This window comes from Glycine soja, chromosome 3 (assembly GCF_004193775.1).
Source record: "Glycine soja cultivar W05 chromosome 3, ASM419377v2, whole genome shotgun sequence".
NCBI classification, from domain to species: domain Eukaryota; kingdom Viridiplantae; phylum Streptophyta; class Magnoliopsida; order Fabales; family Fabaceae; genus Glycine; species Glycine soja.
The window spans coordinates 17,407,546-17,424,237 of NC_041004.1; the positions used below are offsets into that span (position 1 = coordinate 17,407,546).

Consider the following 16,692-nt stretch of genomic DNA (forward strand, 5'->3'; position numbering starts at 1 on the left):
AACTAATATTTACATTAATTACGAAAGTGAGTTAATATTATTTATTTCTATTAATCACATTTTAAAAATAAACATTTTTCTAATGTGGCAGTCATTGTAACTTGATATAAAAAATATGAAAGATTCATTGAAATAAAATTTCAATTAAGTGCGCGAAGAATATTTTAGGATATATAATAGAATGAAAGTAATTAATATTTGTTTATACTCATGGGCGGGCCCAGAAATTTTTTACGGGGCCAACTTGAAAAATCATGACTTAGAAAAAAAACAAATTTAATTTTTAAATGCTTGACATATGTAACAAATTTAATATATTTTTCTATGAAAAAAAGAATTATATAATTGTGTTGAGTACAATATGAGAGATACTAACCAATAAGTATGATCAGTACACAAACATCCAATGACCAATAGCAAAAAAGTATAAGAAAGTAGAGAAATAATAGAAAAACATCCTTCCGAAAAAATAGCATCCCATATATTCAAAAAAGAGATGGAACCTGTAAAATACAAGACCAATAATAAGTCAATTATTTTTTTATCATCAAAATATGAACTTTCATAATATTGTCAATAAAAATTTAGCCAACATAAAAAGAATTTGAGAAAAGTCTATACAATATATAATTATAGTTAATATTATAAAAGATATACAAAAATTTAACATGAACCTTCACTTTTCAAGTTGAAGTTGTGCCTATCTTTGTTTAATAGAATGAAAATAATCAATTATCATATATGTGGTAAACTTCCAACAATCTATTTTTCAATGTAAACAATCATATAATCTGGGAGAAAATCATCTTTCATCATGTTGTGTAACCTTGTTCCCCCCCCCCCCAAAATAATTTTCACAGTTGAAAAAGTACGTTTTGCAGTTGCTGTTGATACCAAAAGAGTCAAAACAAGTCGTAGTAATATATATCAACTAAAGGATAACAAAATCATTTTCCAATCTCAGCTAATTTTTTTACATAATTCACCAGCAATGGACAAACTTTGGAAGTTGACATCTTGCTGTACATCAAATTCATAATGTCGCAATTCATATTTGATAATTATGAAATTTGAGTTAATTTGATAGTCAAATTTAGTTAAGAATGATTATAATTTCTTCACTTTACGGTTGTTTTTAATGAAATAATGAAGAAATTAATATCTTTGCAATTTTTTATAAGCAAAAGTCAAATGAAGAAGATTTCAAGTGCTTTAGATGAAAATTGATGCAAAAACTGGAAGAAAAAACCTAGAAAAAATGTTGGAAGAATTGGACAACTTTTTTAGCGCACAAGATCGGCTCAGTGTGCGTGCTCGCTTAGCGCAAAGAAGGCCCAAAGTATATTGTGGCACTGTCACAGCTCACCTTATGGAGGCCATTACAACAGAGATAGGACAATTGCTAGAATACTTCAGGATGGATTTTTTTGGCCCTCCATCTTCAAGGATGCACATGACCATGTACTTCACTATGACCAATGCTAGAGAATGAGGGGAATTTCCAGGAGGAACAAAATGTCACTGCAAAACATCATTGAGGTAAAGGTCCTTGATTGTTGGGGAAGTGATTTTGTGGGCCCTTTACGATCCTCATATGGGAATGTATACATCCTGGTAGCTCTTGATTATGTGTCCAAATGGGTGGATGCCATAGCCACCCCAAAGAATGATGTTGGGATTGTGATTAAATTTTTGAAGAGGAATATCTTCTCCCGCTTTGGAGTTCCCAGAGTGTTGATCAGTGATGCAGGGATGCACTTTTGCAATACACAATTGCAGAAGGTTTTGGGACACTATAATGTTAGACATAAGGTGGCTTCACCTTATCATCCCCGGACCAATGACCAGGCATAAGTGTCAAATAGAGAATTGAAGAGAATCCTGGAGAAGATCGTTGCATCCTCAAGGAAAGATTGGTAAGCAAAGTTGGATAATGCTTTATGGGCTTATAGGACTGCATTCAAGACTCCCGTAGGCTTTTCACCATTTCAGATGGTCTGTAGGAAGGCGTGTCACTTACCGGTGGAGCTGGAGCATAAGGCCTACTGGGCCCTCAAATTCCTCAATTTCGACGGCTTACTATCTAGGGAGAAGCAAAGATTGCAGCTACTGGAGCTGGAGGAAATGAGGCTCAATGCCTATAAATCCTCCAGGCATTATACGCAGAAGATGAAGATGTATCATGATAAGAAGCTGCTAAAGAAGACCTTTCAGCCTGGACAACAAGTGCTACTATATAATTCACGACTGGGGCATTTCCCTGGAAAGCTCAAATCTAAGTGGTCCGAGCCATTCATGGTCAAACAAGTGAAGCCCTCAGGAGTAGTGGGGCTAATAAATCCAGCCACATATGATCCTGAGAAGACTTGGATTGTCAATGGTCATAGGTTGAAGATATATAATGGTGGTGATATCGAGAGACTGAACACCGTCATCCATCTCCAGGACCTATGAAGGAGGCCTCACGTCAAGCTAGGGACATTAAAGAAGCGCTTACTGGGACGCAGTCCTGGATTTCTTACTTTTTCTCTTCTTCTTTTGTTTTCTTTTCTTTAAATGCATTATTGTTTTTCATTCTTAGGATATATAGTTGAGTACTTGCCATGGTCCAAGGGGTGGAGGACATCTAGGAATAATTGAAAACATGATTGATGATGTCACTCATGCACTAAGCACACATCTACACGCTAAGCGCACTCACCGTGGGACCCACCCTCAACGGACACTCTCTCACTAAGCGCGATGTAAAAATTCAAATCTGGGAGGGAAGACCAAAGGACATCGTCCTTGGTGTGCTAAGCGGGCCTGATTCGCTAAGCGTGTCAATCATTCGTGCACAGTAATTGTCAAGCTGCGCGCTAAGCGAGTCACGCTCGCTAAGCACGAGGACCATAACTGCAGGTAGTTCGAGAACTGCCCAAAAACCCTTTCCCCTTCCATTCACTCCGTTTACGCAAACCACTCTTCATTTCTATCCCTTGAGCTTTCTCCCTACCTCAACCAAATCCACTTCCTAGTGCCCTAATAAGATGCATTACATTCCACTCACATCCTCTGCCCCTTCTCACCCTACACAGACTTCACTCCACTCATAAATCTCACATTATGCCTGCACACGAAGCATGTTAGGTATGTGAACTTGTATTAGATTGTATTTGTCATACTCATGCACTGTAATTTTTTTTTCTGTAGATTCAATCTCACTAAGCCCGTACACCTAGCTTAGTAGGAAGTTTCTTTCTGGGTAAAGAGGGGAATTCTGGAAGGTTTTGGCATGAACTCGCTAAGCCACCATTGTGCGCTTAGCAAGTTCCTGAGATTTTGGGCTACAGCTGATGAATGCGCTAAGCTAGCATGCCGCGCATAGCGTGTTCAACCATTGAGAGGAAGGCCCCATGGGCTTAGCGCATCACTTTGCGCTAAGCCCTAACACCCCCTGAGGTGTTGGTGCATAGGCTTCCACTCATGTGCACCTGGGCTTAGCAAGACACCTGCGCTAAGCCCTATGGCCATGCGTTGGCGCTAAGCGCCCACTGGCGGCTTAGCGCCCAATTTAAACTTTGTTTTCTTTTATTTTTCTTTGCTTATTGGTGTTTTGTTTTTACTATCCTTGGGCCCGTATCTTTTATTTTGCAGATGGCTTCTAGGAAAATGACGAGCAGTCTCGAGTCAGTCTCATGAGGGGGAGCCTGCATGGGACTCCTCCCGGTTCACATCCAAGATGGCCTGGCACAGATATCAGAACAACATTCACCTCCGAAAGATCCTTTCAGAGAGGAACGTAGAGCTTTCCCCCACCATGTACGATGAATTTTACAGGGAGCTCCAACGTAGAAAATGGCACTGCTGGCTCACACGCCTCCTAGAGAAGAGGATCAACGTCGCTCTGGTATGAGACATTGAATGACTTTCTGAAGACCACTGTCATCATTCCAGAGGGGGAGGAGTACCTCACCTACTCCTAGTACCTGCGCACACACCCGGACCACCAGGCCATCGTGGCTAAGCTCTACACGCCGAGCATACAGTTCATCTTGAACGTCGATGGGGCCCTATGGAAGCTTCTAGGGAAGGACCTCACCACACTGGCCCATACTTGGAGCGTCCTGAGTTACTTCAACCTCGCTCCTACCTCTTACACCTCTAACCTGAACATAGACTAGGCTCGACTCATCTATGGTCTGGTGTCACAGATGAACATGAACTTGGGCAACATGATATCAAGACAAATTACATAGATCACCCAGTCCAGCACCTCCTGGCTTGGATTCCCTGCATTGATCACGACACTATGCGATGTTCAGGGGGCCACTTTAGACACCTTGACCTTCAAGTCGTTAAGTCCCATGATCAACTTGGCGTACATCCAGAAGATCTGCTGGAATACAGTAGACCTTTCCATTACTTTCCTAGGATCGAGGTGGGTTAGAGCCATAGTTGCTCTAGATGCACCTCCAGTCCCTCCATCACCAATTCCGCTGCCATCAGTAGCTCCACCGGTCACCACTAGCCAGCCTCCTTCTTCCTCCTCCCAGCCGAAGTCGCCAGTGCAGATGATGTAGAGTGTTCACCATGGTAGTGCCTCATTATCGAGAGCCTTCATGAGCTCTCCGTTCAACTCTCTCTCCAGCCACCACTCATGATGCCAGAGAACTTCCTTTAGTGAGTCACCTGGCCAGGAGACCAGCCCTCGCCTGATGGGGGGTGACACCTCTAGTGCTGGAGATGTTGGATACATCGGGGCAGACACTGACTATGTTGCGGATCTCATGGCTGCATATGGAGATTGGGACCCATGGCCTACACAGGATTGAGGCCATTTTGAGTTGACCAGGATTTTTCCTTTTGTTTTCTTTTTCTTTATTTTTATTTTTCTTTTTCTTTTCCTTTAAATTTCAGTGTACTTTCTTTTTCAGTAATGATAATTTAATTTCAATAGTTATGTCCATTAGTTTAATTTTAGTCAATAAATAAAAATTGCATGATAGATATAGGAAAACAGTAATTGGCTATGACTTGTTTTGGATGCATTGATGAATGAGATGTATTGATGAGATGATTGTGAAAATGTTGATTCTTGTAAGCAGGCGTCAGTGTGAGTGATGAATCAAAAGCACAAGAGTGAAGGGTTAACATGTCTGAACGGAAATCATGGTATGGTAAGCCAAACACTTCATAAATGTCCGGTGAAATGTGTGACCTTATAACTATGAGAGAACGATTGTCTTTAATTTCCTGATTTTGCATGATTCTTAGATTGTTAAGTACATACATAAGATAGAAATGATCAAGGCATTGTTTTGATTTTCTTAGCCACTAAGCCAAACAACCAACCTGTTACTAGAATGAATCCCTTGCACCTTGTTGAGCCTAATGAAATAAATTGTTTTTGAAACCTGAGTCGAATGAAATTAATGACCACTTTGTCTAAGGTTGTAGGAGAGCACGAGTCAAGACAAATTTACCCCTAATTTGGGGATGAGGATTTTTGTTTCAAAAACATAAATAACAGCACACACTTAAATGTAAATTGTGATAAGTTGCTATAATACCAATTTAGTTCAAAAAAAAATTTGTGTTTCAAATAAAGAGCTGATAGCAACTAAGTGCCAAATAAATTTTGTGTGCTGAAGGCAAGAAAGTAAGAGGTTGTGAAATATATAGTCATGGGTTATCAGAAAAACATGAGGTAGGTGCTCTCTCAGAACCTAACTTTGAGTCCAAAGAAAAACCATGAGTTCTTTGTTAGTCCAGCCATGTTACAAGACTAAAAAGTCCTTAGTGATCCACAATATGTATGTATGTATGATTGCCTTAACTGAGAAGAAGTGCAAAGTTGAGAACATTAGTTCAGTTGTTGAATTTATAAACATTCTTAGCCGAGACACTTGTGCGCTGAGGGAAACATTGGCCTTGTGAGGAATGAATTGTTGAAATTCTGCCTTGATGATGTTTTTATTTGCTAACCTTTTTCATATCCATGTGCATTCCTTCATGCTTCCATCATAGGATTAAGACAAATGCAACCTCAGGATCAGTCATTGAAAGGTTTGAAAGGGTCTGTAGTTATCTTATGTGTCGGTACATTCAGAACTTGTCTTTTGCTTGAGGACAAACAAAGATATTAATTTGGGGGAGTTGATAACTGCGAAATATGAGTAAATTTGATAGTCAAATTTGGCTAAGAATAATTACAATTTTTTCACTTCACTGTTGTTTTTAATGATATAATGAAGAAATTAATATCTTTGCAATTTTTTATCAGCAGAAGTCAAAAGAAGAAGATTTCAAGTGCTTTAGAGGAAAATTGATGCAAAAACTGGAAGGAAAAGCCTTGAAGAAAAGTTGGAAGAATTGGACAGCTTGCTTAATGCACAAGACTGGCTCAGTGTGCATGCTCGCTTAGTGATCAGCTTACACTTAGTGCAAAGAAGGCCACAAGAAAGCCCAAGGTCATGCTTACCGCGAACACCGCGCTAAGCGCATGATTAAACCGTTATTCTCACTAAGTCCAGGAGTGTGCGCTCAACATGAAGTCAGCGTGAAAAGTAAGCTATCTTAGGCCTATAAAAGGAGTAGGAAGCAGAAGGAAAAGACACACCGAGTCTCAAAGCTCTCTATTGAAGAAATCCAAAGCCTGAGCACCTCTAATAGGGGAAACTCTCTTTCTATAGCCATTCCTCCCTTTGTTTCCTCTAGCCATCCAATCCCTTCTTCCATCCACATTAACCCTTGAAGTGTAAAGTCTCTCATGGTTGTGAGAGGCTAAACTCCCATTGTTGGGAGCCTGGTAGGCCAACTCTTGTAATGTATCTATTTCTATTATCTATTTAATGCAATTCTATTTCTATTACTCTTCTTTGTGCTTCTATGTTTATTATAGGCTGATCATCCATATAGTCTTTAGGGGATAATGCATTGAAAAATGGTTATTTTCTAAAGAACTAGGGAAGTGTATCTAAATAAAATCATTGCTAGAAATAGATTGATATTCGTTTAGCCTATGCCATACATCTTTGATCTTAATGCGATTTATTATTTTTATCTTTGAAAAGAAATTTGGAAAAAAAGAATAAATAAATTAGGTTCTTCATGCGGGAAACCAAAGATAGAGTGTCTTAGTAGATAAGGGTAGAAACAGGGATAGAGAAAAGCATTAACATTGCATCACAATTAGTTTTGGCATGTTAGGACCCAACATAACCACATTCTGAATTCATCTTTCTGCATTTAAATTATTTTTTATTTTTCTTGTTATCTCTTTCTTTTCCTTTTACCCCCAATTTTCACACTTACAATTCCTTATCTATTTTACTTCTTCTAATTGCCTAATAATTAGGTTTGCATCACTTTAAGTACAACCAAAGTCCCTATGGATTCAACACTCAGACTTTCGAGTCTGTTACTACTTAAACGAATTGGTACACTTATCAACGAGTTAACAATATTCCTACTGAATCTTTTCCAGGTGTCAAAAATATGAAGAGTATAAATATCTGCAACATTAAATGACTTGAATGTATCTTTAGGACCTAAATTTGTGCTCAATATTAGAAGCTCAGTTGTTTACTCACTCAAATCTACTATTTAACTCTTTCAACTGATAATCTATGACAATATTAAATATATCTACACGATAATGATGTTGAACTGTCACAAAATTCTTTAGACAATGACATCGAATTATGTCAGAAAAAAGCATTCATATAAGGAATTTGAATACCTTTTTATTGCTAAAAGATTTGACTTTTTCTAAAAGTGCATCCCAACCAAAATCTTTTAGCTTTTGAATTAAAGATTTTGTGCTAGAAACCAAACAAATAGCATTCAAAATGTCTTGAGATTTTTTTTGGTAAAGCTTGACAAATTTTATCAACAATTCCCATAATTTCTTTCATTACATGTAGAGTAAAAACAAAATCAAATGAGATTAATGCTTTAAAGGCATAAGTAGCATCATCTCATTAAGCAGGAGTACATCCTTTGACAGCTAAGTCTTCAAGAACTGAAATGGTTGCATTATACATGCGTAAAAGACTACAAATTGAAATGAAATAAGAACTCCATCTAGTATCACCAAAGTGCCAATTTGATTAGCTCCCCTTCCAGTCTCAATCTCATCATTTTCAACCCAATGAGAAATTTCAATTGCAAAAACAACTTGTAACTCATCATTTCATTTAAAAAAAGAACACAACATTTAGAATAAAAATGCATGTACATCAACTACCTCTTTAGCTAAAGCAACAAGAGTAAGTTGTCATTGATGAGCAAAGCAATGAATATAATATGCATAAGGACATTCTTGAAGAATCAAAGCTTGTACATCAACTAACTTCATTCCCTATGCATATTACTAGCTCCATCATATCTTTGACCCGAAATAGTTTGAATGTTGAGATTATGATAAGATAATATTGAACATATCATGTTTTTAAGAGTGGTTGATGTAGTATCTTGCATGTTGGAGTATAAGTATAAGGTGAAGTCCCACATCGGGTTAAAATGGACAAGTTGAGCACCATATAAGTGAGGAGAAGACCCATAAACCAGAGCCTTAAGGTTTTGGGTTAAAGTGTGGTGTCAAGTTCACTTATGTGGTTGCTCATGATTCATTGATGTAAATCTCTCCAATTTTTACCCCCCCTCAGTTGCACAACAATTGGTATTAAAGCCAATGGTTTGACTTGGTGACCCACTCGAACGAGTAAGTATTTAGAGCATATGCATCATCATTGCACATCCATCATATCCAAAAAATGCTTCTTACACATTCATTATCATCAACAAATCTAAGAACAAGAGCCATTTGTTCTCTTTTAGATTCATCACGGGTTTCATCAACAATCAAACAAAATTCTGCATCACCAATCTTTTCTCGAATTTCATTTTGCACTTTCCTAGGAAAGACATGTAGAATTTGTTTTTGAATAGAGGGGGAAGTGTATCTTGCATTTTGAGGGGAATTTTCCAAGAAAACTTCATTTATTTTCTTATTATTGAAGCGAGGAGTTTTATCATTTCAAGAAAGTTACCTTGGTTTCTAGATCTCACATTTTCATCATGTCCCCTAAAAGCACAAACTTGAAATGTTAACCATCTAACAAAATCTACAGAAGCTTTAAGACGTAACCGATTACTCAAAATTTGTTGTGAAGTTTTTTTAGATATCATCGTGTCAATATGACATGATTGATTTTAAAATCTTCACTATATCTAAGAGCAACATTGTTAGGTGAATTGAGATTCTTTCCCACATGAGATAAAAATGTATAATTTTTTCTACTATTAACTTTTTTCGATGTCTAAATCCTTTCAAAGTAAATGGACTTGATTTATAGAAAATAGATAACATAGAAAGAAAAAGACAACATCTCCTTCTAGTGAATACTTTAACCAATGAAGAGTTCTAAACCAACAAGCTTGAAATCGACGAGGATCATCTTCTTGACCAGAAAGTGGAAACACATCCATAAAAGATTGATATGGTCCAAACTTTATATACGCTTTACGAATTTCATCTTGTTGATTAACCGGATAATTCCAAATTAGTGGGCGTTTTCAAGGATCATGTATCAAAGTATCCATATTAATTCACTCTTGTTCAATCTTCAATTTAGAAGTAGATGGCTGGACAAGTTGTTCTATGGTTGTTCTTGTTCAACAATACTTTGAACATTAGTATCTAAATTGGAAGTAAATGCATTAGACACCAGTTGTGGTTCTTCATTATCTCTTTCTTTTCTCTTATAAATGATAACAAAGTATTCTTCTTAAACATCTTTCGACCTAAAAATGTATAGAAATTAACCACAACAAATTTCAATTAATATTCCATATTCAAATAAATAATATAATTAGATGAGTAATTTCATTAAATGAAAGCATTATAAAAAAATTATGACAAAATAAATTAATAAGTATAAAATTATTGTTGAAAAGAAAAGTATCAATAATGGAACAAAGATGCTAGTAATATATGCACAAATGACAAAGAAACAAAGGGATTGAAAGCATTAAAAAATTGTGACAAAAATTAATGAATTAATTAAACTACCGACCATTAAAATGCCAATAATAATTTTAGGCAAAATAGAAAAAAAAATATAATAGATGCAACGCAAGAATAGGAAATTGATACAAAGAACATGCATAACAAGATTCAATTAATCCTAGAAATCCTGAAATTGATACAAAGAACATGCATAACAAGATTCAATTAAGCAAAACTAAATTTTGGAGCAATGTCACAATAACAATTACATAAAGAAAATAAAATATTTAGTAGAATGAAGAAGCCGTAGGAGAACTTCATTGTAGATTCAATTTAATGTCCATTAAAGAAACTCAATTATTCACCAAGTTTATAAAAAGTGACTCAATTGACTAAGTGGAAGCTTTGCATAAGTAAAAAAGTATTTGAGGAAAACTCGCTCAAAATCTAAAAACTAAATAAGACTAAAAAATGGCTAAATAAGCCTATTTATAGATTCATGATTTTATTCATTGAGCCACCATACACTATTATACAAAATACATTTATGTTGCCGATTCTACTTAGTTATTCAAAAACTAAAGTAGAAAGAGACACAATGACATTTTTGAAATTAAATGTAACAATACAACATCAGTTCAATTAAAACCAATGTTAAAAACTTAGTTGAACATCTGTTTGAAACAAAATCTATGTTGAAAAAAAATTTCAACATTGATTTAAATTATAACCGATGTTGAAGAAAAGTTTGAACATTGGTTCTAATTAGAACCAATGGTGAACCATTTTTTGTTCTTATACTAATTCAAGAACTCTCTCGCTAGCTGTTGCCTCAATCCTCTACTCCTAAAATCCTCATAACTCCTTTTCTCTCTGCCACCATGACCTATAAAAATGGCCCCATGCACCTAAACCCCAACCACATTGTTGTTGCCACACCATGAACCCAAACTCCAACCACCATCTCCCTTCTTTGATCATTCGAAATATCCTAAATTTATCGTGCACAACTACGATTTGGTTGCCATCGCCTTTGAACCACTATTATGATGACATTGCAAACTCGCTGACACCACCTTTGAACTATAATTGTCTCGCCATGACGACCTCGCTTCCCCACCTTCAAATCATCATTGTCAAGCCACCATAACCTCACATGATAAATGACTTCTCATCCACCGACCTCTTTCATTCTTCCCTTCTCTTCTATCTTTATGTTTTTGTCATTTTGTGTTGCTCATTGTGTGGGTTAGGGTTTCATTTTGGGTCTTGTGCAAGGGTTTTCTATGTTTCAATTTGTTCATCTTGTAATTTTGTGTGATGTTGATAGTTGGGTTAGCTAGGCTTTGCTTTTGGGTCTTGGTAGTGGGTTCTATATGTTTCAATTTACTTATTTTTTTGTATGTTTTTTATGTTGGAACACTCGATTATGTTTTGTTATTTTCAAGAAAGCAGATGGACACATCAAGACTTTTGAAAATGTTTAGCATTGAGCTTCTCTTTACCCGCAATGGGAGTGACATAGTTGGATGGATATTAGATGAAGAGACAAGCCAAGTTCATTTTGAGGCTTGCTTGTCTTTTGAAAAATGAGTCTTCAGTAGAATGGTGTTGAACTTCTCTTGATTGTTGTAGACTACTAAGGACTACTTTTATTCTTCATGGTTGCTTGGCTAATTTAGGACTTATCTTTCTTTACTTTCAAATAGATTTGTTAGATCAAGATAGTTTCATCGAGATAGTGCATTAGTACACTAATGGATGGCATAGATATTTATAACTCATAGAATGTGCTTCTTGATTGTGTAATCATTCATGTCTTCATTGTTGTTTTCAACAATGCATCTTATGATGATCCTTAAGTCAAGTGTAGCTTCTGATATCTACCCCTTGACTTAGGCTACCTTTAATATCATGCTTCTAGTCATATACAACTTCTTATATCTGCACTTTGACATATAACTCGTAATTTCCTTTCTGCTTCTGGTTCATACTTCTAAAGTTGGCCAAACATCAGATTTAAGAACCTTTAGTTGTAGGCCAATGCTTCACACCTTTCTTCATGCTTCTTGACTTAGTCATGTTACTTTGAAAGCACTCAAGACAAACCATTAGAAGCACAAGAGTAAAGGACTTAAGATTTGCATATTAAAAGTTTGTTGTCATTAAAACACTTACCTTGAAAAGGGTTATGCCTCAACATCAAATTGGTAACTAAAATGGTTATATTGGTTATGATTGTTACAGTTATGTGCTAGTTGGCATCCTTCTTATATCGAAAATTTTCCCACGTTGTAGCCATCACAAAGTGGTGGCTTTTATTATGGGGTGGTGTAGAGAGAATTTCTAAAAGTTTTGCTTTCATTTATAAAAAAAGAGTGAATATTTACAAAAATAATATTTTATATAAAAAAATCTAATCACATTTCTATCTATTTTTTATGTTTTTTATAATATTTCTTATTGATTATAGTATCATTTTACTTTTTTTTAATGTGGTATTAGTTCAAATTGATTAATTGAATCTTCACGAGTTGAGTATTCACCACAACCACAAACATAAAACTTTGTGCTCAAGCAAAGGAAAAGGAAAACAATAAATTTTGCGAAATAAATATACTCTTTTAGAAGTATGTGTCAATTTATTTCCCCATTACCAAAAAAGGAAGTATCTGTCAATCCAACAATTAACCTAAATATTGAAATAGAATGCAAATTAACAATATCTACCTTGACAACCATAATATTACTATAGAAAGAAACATTGGAAATTAGCTTTTGACTTCCTTGAAATGCATAATTATTCTCATTTTCCTCACTAGATCAAGTGTTTACACTCTCCTTAGTGATTAAGGCTTGTTTCAATGCTTAATCATCATCAGTATGCACTCCCTTACAACCTGTTTGATTAATCTCTAAATGTGTAATGAAACTATTGTTGTTCCTTGCGATTATCAAAAGAACTTATTTTAAGGTTGTAATGACCAAGGTATGAGTAGAATATTTTTTTTTTTGGAACTATATAGGCTTGAATTAGTTGAAAATTTTAGAAAATATTTTTTAAAAGCCTTGATTGTGGGGAGTAGCATGTGGGTCGGTGCCATTGTGGTTGTGGGAAAATCTTGGCATAATAGTTGTGGTTGTAGTAGGAAATGATGTATGCAATTATGAATCATAATACATTTTTTTTTTATGAAAAATGATTTTTTGCATTGATTGTTGCAATAACCATTTTGTAAAATATTTTGAGATTCTACATTGACTAAACCTACATCAATTCTACAACCAATGTAGAATGTGTAACACCCTGAAATATTGCTAATTATAAATCGATGTTTAATTGTATTTATTGTGTTATTTGACTATGTGGTTGACTTGAATGAGTTTATGTATGGCTTGAATTAGTCATGTGTGATTTTCTTGATGTGGATGTTGAGTTATGTGGAGTTTTATTGAGCTAAGTTGAAATTATGAGATTTCAAATTTCTAAACCTACTTCAGTAAAATCGTGATCTTGGATTCACTAACCGTTGGATCGTCTTCCAATTTTGGCTGGAGGTTCCTAAGACAACTCTCCACATTTTGACCGTTGCGATTTTGGAAAAACCAACTTTTGATCTCTCGCTTAGCGTGAGAAGCGCGCTAAGCGCAATTTCAACTCGAAAGGGAATTGCGTTGAGCGAGAATTAGTGTGCTAAGCGCAATTCCAATCGGAGAAAGAATTGCACTGAGTGGGAATTGTCGCGCTTAGCGCAAGGGAGTTGTGCTCAGCGCGAATTGTCGCACTAAGTGCGAAAAGTGGACTCCTGCTTAGCGAGACGAGCTGGCTAAGCGATATCTGTAGATTATAAATACGTTATTCAGTGTGAAAAACACAATTTTTTTTCACTCTCCTCCTCTCCAAACGCCCACCCAAACCCTAACACCTTCTTCTTCACCACCCATGACCACCGGTGGTCACCATGAGCCGCCGTTGCTTGCCGCCGAACCCACACCAAGAGGAACATTTTAATCGGAGCAGAATCCTCAGAATCCACCTCAAGGGTTCCGTGGAGAAAATTACCTCAATCCTTCCTTTCGTAGATTCTCTGAGGTAATCTTGACTTCTATGCCTTTCTCTTAGTTAGTTTGAGTTTCTCTTAGTGTTTCTTGTATTTTGGGTACTGTAATAGGGTGTTTTTAAACTTCCTTTGAAAATCCCTTGAAAATGAGATATTGTCAAAGTTATCTTTTTATAACATTGATGTTATTTTCATGACCTTCACTGAACCCTGGTCACATTGGCGTGAGCAGAATTTCATAATGACGTCTCCTTTTAGTAGAATATGAAACACCCCTTAACCCATTATGTTTTGACAGGGGTATTTGACTCCGAATATTGTTATTAACCTTGTTTTTGAAATCTATAATAAATTTCCTTCAATTTGGTATATAGAACCTTGCGCTTGGACTGACGAGCGTGAACGAGAGAGATCTCTGAGAGACGTAAAGAGGAACTGACGAAGAGCTCACGATAGGTGAAGGGAGTTTATTATAATTTACGGCTTTTAATACCATAGTTGGGGTCAGGGAACCTTACTATGGGAATGTATGCCTGACCCTGTTGCATGATGGTTTTAAGAAAAATAATGTTTTGACTAATGGGATGTGATACGTCTATTATTGATAAATGACATTATTGTTTTTATTAGACTTGTGTTGTCTGAAGACCTGGGGAGTGTGAATCTCAAGCATGAACTATATATGTATGTATATGCAGAATGTGACTTACTGATGATATTGCTATTGATGATATTAATTGATATGAGGTGACGTTGATGTTTATGATAATATTGATATGAGATGATGTTGTTATTGATGATTATGCTAATATGAGTTGATATTGTTATTGATGATTATGTAAATATGAGATGATGATGTTGTTGTTGTTGATAATGTCATTGAGATGAGATGATGTTGATGTTGAGAATGACATTGAGATGAGACAATGCTGATGTTGATAATGACATTGAGATGAAATGTTGATGATGTTGAAAATGCACTTTAATGATGTATGTTGTGTATGTACATGGGGGGTGCAGTGACCTTGTTGAATATCCCTGGTGGGGGAAATAGAGTGGTTAAAGAGTTTTAAGCATCTCTGGAGGGGGATGGCTTAAAATCTTTAATTATCCATGGTCAGTGCATTGATGGTGTCCATATGTCATACTTCATATTTCATGGAAATAGTATAAACTTTGTCAGTAAGTACTTGTAGTTTCTCATGAGGAGGAATATTTGTAATTGGGGCCATGTCACTCAGTTTGGAACTCCCTTGAGACTCAGGCTGATCACCGTGGCGGGGGGAGTTGCCTGTGCATGACAGGGTGACCTCGACACTTACTGCCTAGTTTTCCTAAGTGAGAGTGTCGTGTGGACACGCTTAAACTATTTCCTTGGGGATGGTACCACATTGCATTTGAGAGTTGAGGTCAGATGCATGCATTATACTGAGCATGATTTATTGGAATTATGGATGGATGATGACTATTTGTTGAGTGTGTGTTGGACCAATGAATGTTTCTATAAGCTTATTATATTTGTTAATGTCTCCTTACTAATTATGGTTACTTTTTTTGTATTAATTTTTTTTATAATGAACTCACCCTTGCAATTCTTGTACCGTGTGGTTGGTACCTGTGATGATCATGAATCTTTGTTTGTGGGAGCAGAAGGACAACAGTAGAGTACGTGAAGTGAAATTCTTTTGTGGAGCCGCCAAGCTGATGTGATGACGTTGGGATTATTCTGGGAGAGAGTTGTGTTTTGTTAATCAACTCCTTGGTAGCTGCACACACACACACACACACACACACACACACACACACACACACACACACACACACACACACACACACACACACACACACACACACACACACACACACACACACATATATACATATGTATTCATTTACGTAATGGTGTGTTGTTTGGGAATGTATATTGTGAAAAAAAATTACTTTCATTTTTCATAAGTAAATTAACGAAGTTTTTATTTTAAAAATTGACATTTTCACAGTTTAAAGTGGTGATATCGTAGCGACAAGGCGGGTCGTTACAAAATGTCCTAAATAACTGATTAAGAAAGTCCCTTGTGCGGTAGTGACTTATAAGACTTTTTTTTATCAGCCAATGTTAGTTATTAGTTTTTGTTAGAATGTTAGTTGAGGGATTTGAACATATGACCTCTCTCCCCTCTTCTCCCTTCAACCTCCTTTCCTAACCACCAAGCCAACCTTATAACTTTGTGAATATTAGTTCTCTTCTGAATACCCTCTTAGAAAGGAAAAGATACGAGAGTTCATGGAAAAGAAAACATGTACACAAATCATCCTATTTTCAAGAACGAAAGCTTAGCCATTATTTATATTATACAAAGTTAATGTCATATCAGTTTGGAAACTACAAATTTTAAATTATGATCATTTTTATTCATTATTAAAATATCATTCACCGCCAAGCACATGGATCAACTAGATTGCCTCTAGGGGAAAATACTTGTCGTACATCTAAACCAAAACAACATTATGATCTTTCACTAAAAATGATTTCATGAATATAATCTACAATTTTGATACAAATATTTAACAAATTTTAAATTTAACTAAGAAAAATGGTTAAAAGTACGAAATTGTTGAGATGAAAAGTATAAAAAA

At 35.9% G+C, this 16,692-nt stretch overlaps 1 protein-coding gene across 1 annotated transcript; it reads left to right on the forward strand.

The window, feature by feature from the left end:
- Nucleotides 1-1,992: 1,992 nt before the first annotated feature.
- On the forward strand, nt 1,993-2,454 carry LOC114404999. The gene has a single exon (XM_028367703.1). It carries the CDS (start codon nt 1,993-1,995, stop codon nt 2,452-2,454), a length of 462 nt encoding a protein of 153 aa, XP_028223504.1.
- Nucleotides 2,455-16,692: the final 14,238 nt, after the last annotated feature.

Excerpts from the sequence above, each read along its gene's own strand:
- LOC114404999 (XM_028367703.1), top strand. The coding sequence starts at position 1,993 with ATGGTCTGTAGGAAGGCGTGTCACTTACCGGTGGAGCTGGAGCATAAG.